The sequence below is a fragment of the Sycon ciliatum genome, chromosome 6 (genome assembly GCF_964019385.1).
Source record: "Sycon ciliatum chromosome 6, ocSycCili1.1, whole genome shotgun sequence".
NCBI classification, from domain to species: Eukaryota; Metazoa; Porifera; class Calcarea; order Leucosolenida; family Sycettidae; genus Sycon; species Sycon ciliatum.
The window spans coordinates 35,388,905-35,390,763 of record NC_088648.1 but is presented as its reverse complement, the minus strand read 5'-3'; the positions used below and the strand labels follow the sequence as shown (position 1 = coordinate 35,390,763).

General features: G+C 46.4%; 1 protein-coding gene across 1 annotated transcript; it reads left to right on the top strand.

Annotated features, from left to right (window-relative positions):
• Positions 1-283: 283 nt before the first annotated feature.
• Positions 284-1,330, top strand: LOC135820283 (uncharacterized). The gene has a single exon (XM_065333600.1). The coding sequence runs from the start codon at positions 284-286 to the stop codon at positions 1,328-1,330; it is 1,047 nt and encodes a 348-aa protein (XP_065189672.1).
• The last annotated feature ends 529 nt before the right edge of the window (positions 1,331-1,859 follow it).

The window sequence follows — 1,859 nt, the reverse complement described above, 5'->3', positions numbered from 1 at the left end:
GTCCGGCATGGGCCACGGTCTGGCTGAAACCCAGTCAACTAATACCACCAAAACCTCAAACTGGGACTGCCCCGGAAAATATCTTGTCGCTCCCGTTAATTCAATTCCCACTGTGTATGCCCACGACGTATGTATTTATCGTGCATATACATGTAGTATGCATTGCGTACAGTTTCTCTATGTTATCACACATTGGTGTGAGATTCATCCGTTCTAATGCAAGGTACACCGCCTTCAATGAAAGGAACAGAACAGATTTGGTCAAGGTGGACTATTAGCAAATATGGTGTCGGCTTTCAGCTCTGACATCAATTACAGGAGTATCTCCAACGATCAATATGCCTACCGCGTCTCTAACACTATACTGGGACATGGGGCATTTGGCGCAGCATGGTTAGGTAAACGGCTTCATGACAACCTCGCCGTGGTTGCTAAAATTCCCTACGCTCGTGGGGCTGACTACGAGACTGAGGTGAACGCCATGGCACTGCTGTTCGACGCAGGTGGCCATCAGAACATCGTTTCACTCGTCGACTTTATCGTAAACGCAGACGTTCCCGAGGAAGGTCACAAGATGTTGATCACCCTTGAGAAGATGGATATGAACTTGGAACACTGGTTGGGCCTTCGGGGAAGGGGAAGCGGCCTTCCCGAGGCCGTTAAACTGGAGATCTCAGTTCAATTATACAGTGGACTGGCTTTTATTGTCAACCATGGTATTATCCACGAAGACCTGCACGAAGGGAACATTCTGGTCGATGTCAACAACGGAGTATTCAAGATCTCAGATTTTGGCAACAGCACCGTTATACCGAAGGACGATAACTCATTTGACCAGATGCTCGCCAACGTTGTAGATCATGCAATCAAGGATCTTCGCGACATGACCAGCTCGATCATAGCATATCTCTGGTTGTCACGCTTTTACGCTGAGGGCGGATTTAAGTTTTCCACCTGGAGCGAAATGCCTGATAACGAGCATGTGGAAGAAGCTCTCAGCTTAGTATTTTCTGATCCTGTGGACGAAGACGACGGACCTATGGCAGTCAAGCTTAAAGAAAACCCCCATTTCTGGGAATCGCAGACTGAAAGCGATGTCATGTTAAAAGTGGAGATAATACGAGCACATCGCGAGAATTGCTCGCAACCCAACCCCAGCCATAGCGGCATGGCTATTCCAGATCACATCGCCGACATCTTAGCCGTCGGTCTACTCTACACCCGACTCGGAGACGCCACTGCTACAAACATGGTACAACTAATTCGCCAAATTCATTCTCCTCAGAATTGCCTCAAGGCTAGAAATTTCATTCGCGGGGCAGGAGATTAGGGACAGCCATGCAAGTACGTCATCTTCTTTCTTAATTGAGAACCAGTTTCACCAAGACAGACTTCACTGTCGATCTCTCATTATCATCATCATCATCATCATCGTCATTGTTCCGTTACGTCACATTACGTTAGTTTGGGGTAGGGTAACCCCGCTCTTGCCAGCATGCTGTCATTGAAACATACAAGCATAGATTAGAGGACGTGCAACGCTACTGACGTTCAGATTTCTTGTGTTAGAACTGTAGATAAAAGAAAGCCACCAACATGTTGTGTCTATACGTTGTGTCGCTGAGTGTGTGTGACTGGAATTGTGGACGAAATGTTGTCGACGGTGTGTGATTTACGACAGCATATAATTCACATATGTGATCATAATAATATATGCTGTTATGCAGGACAAGTGGACAGGTTCTAGTCAAGTTGAGCATGTATTGCTAGTGTTTGTCGGGAGAAACCGGATAAATCAGGATATTGCATTCTGATGATGGCAAATTGCCGAAACGTCACAATCATACAGTAAAACACCC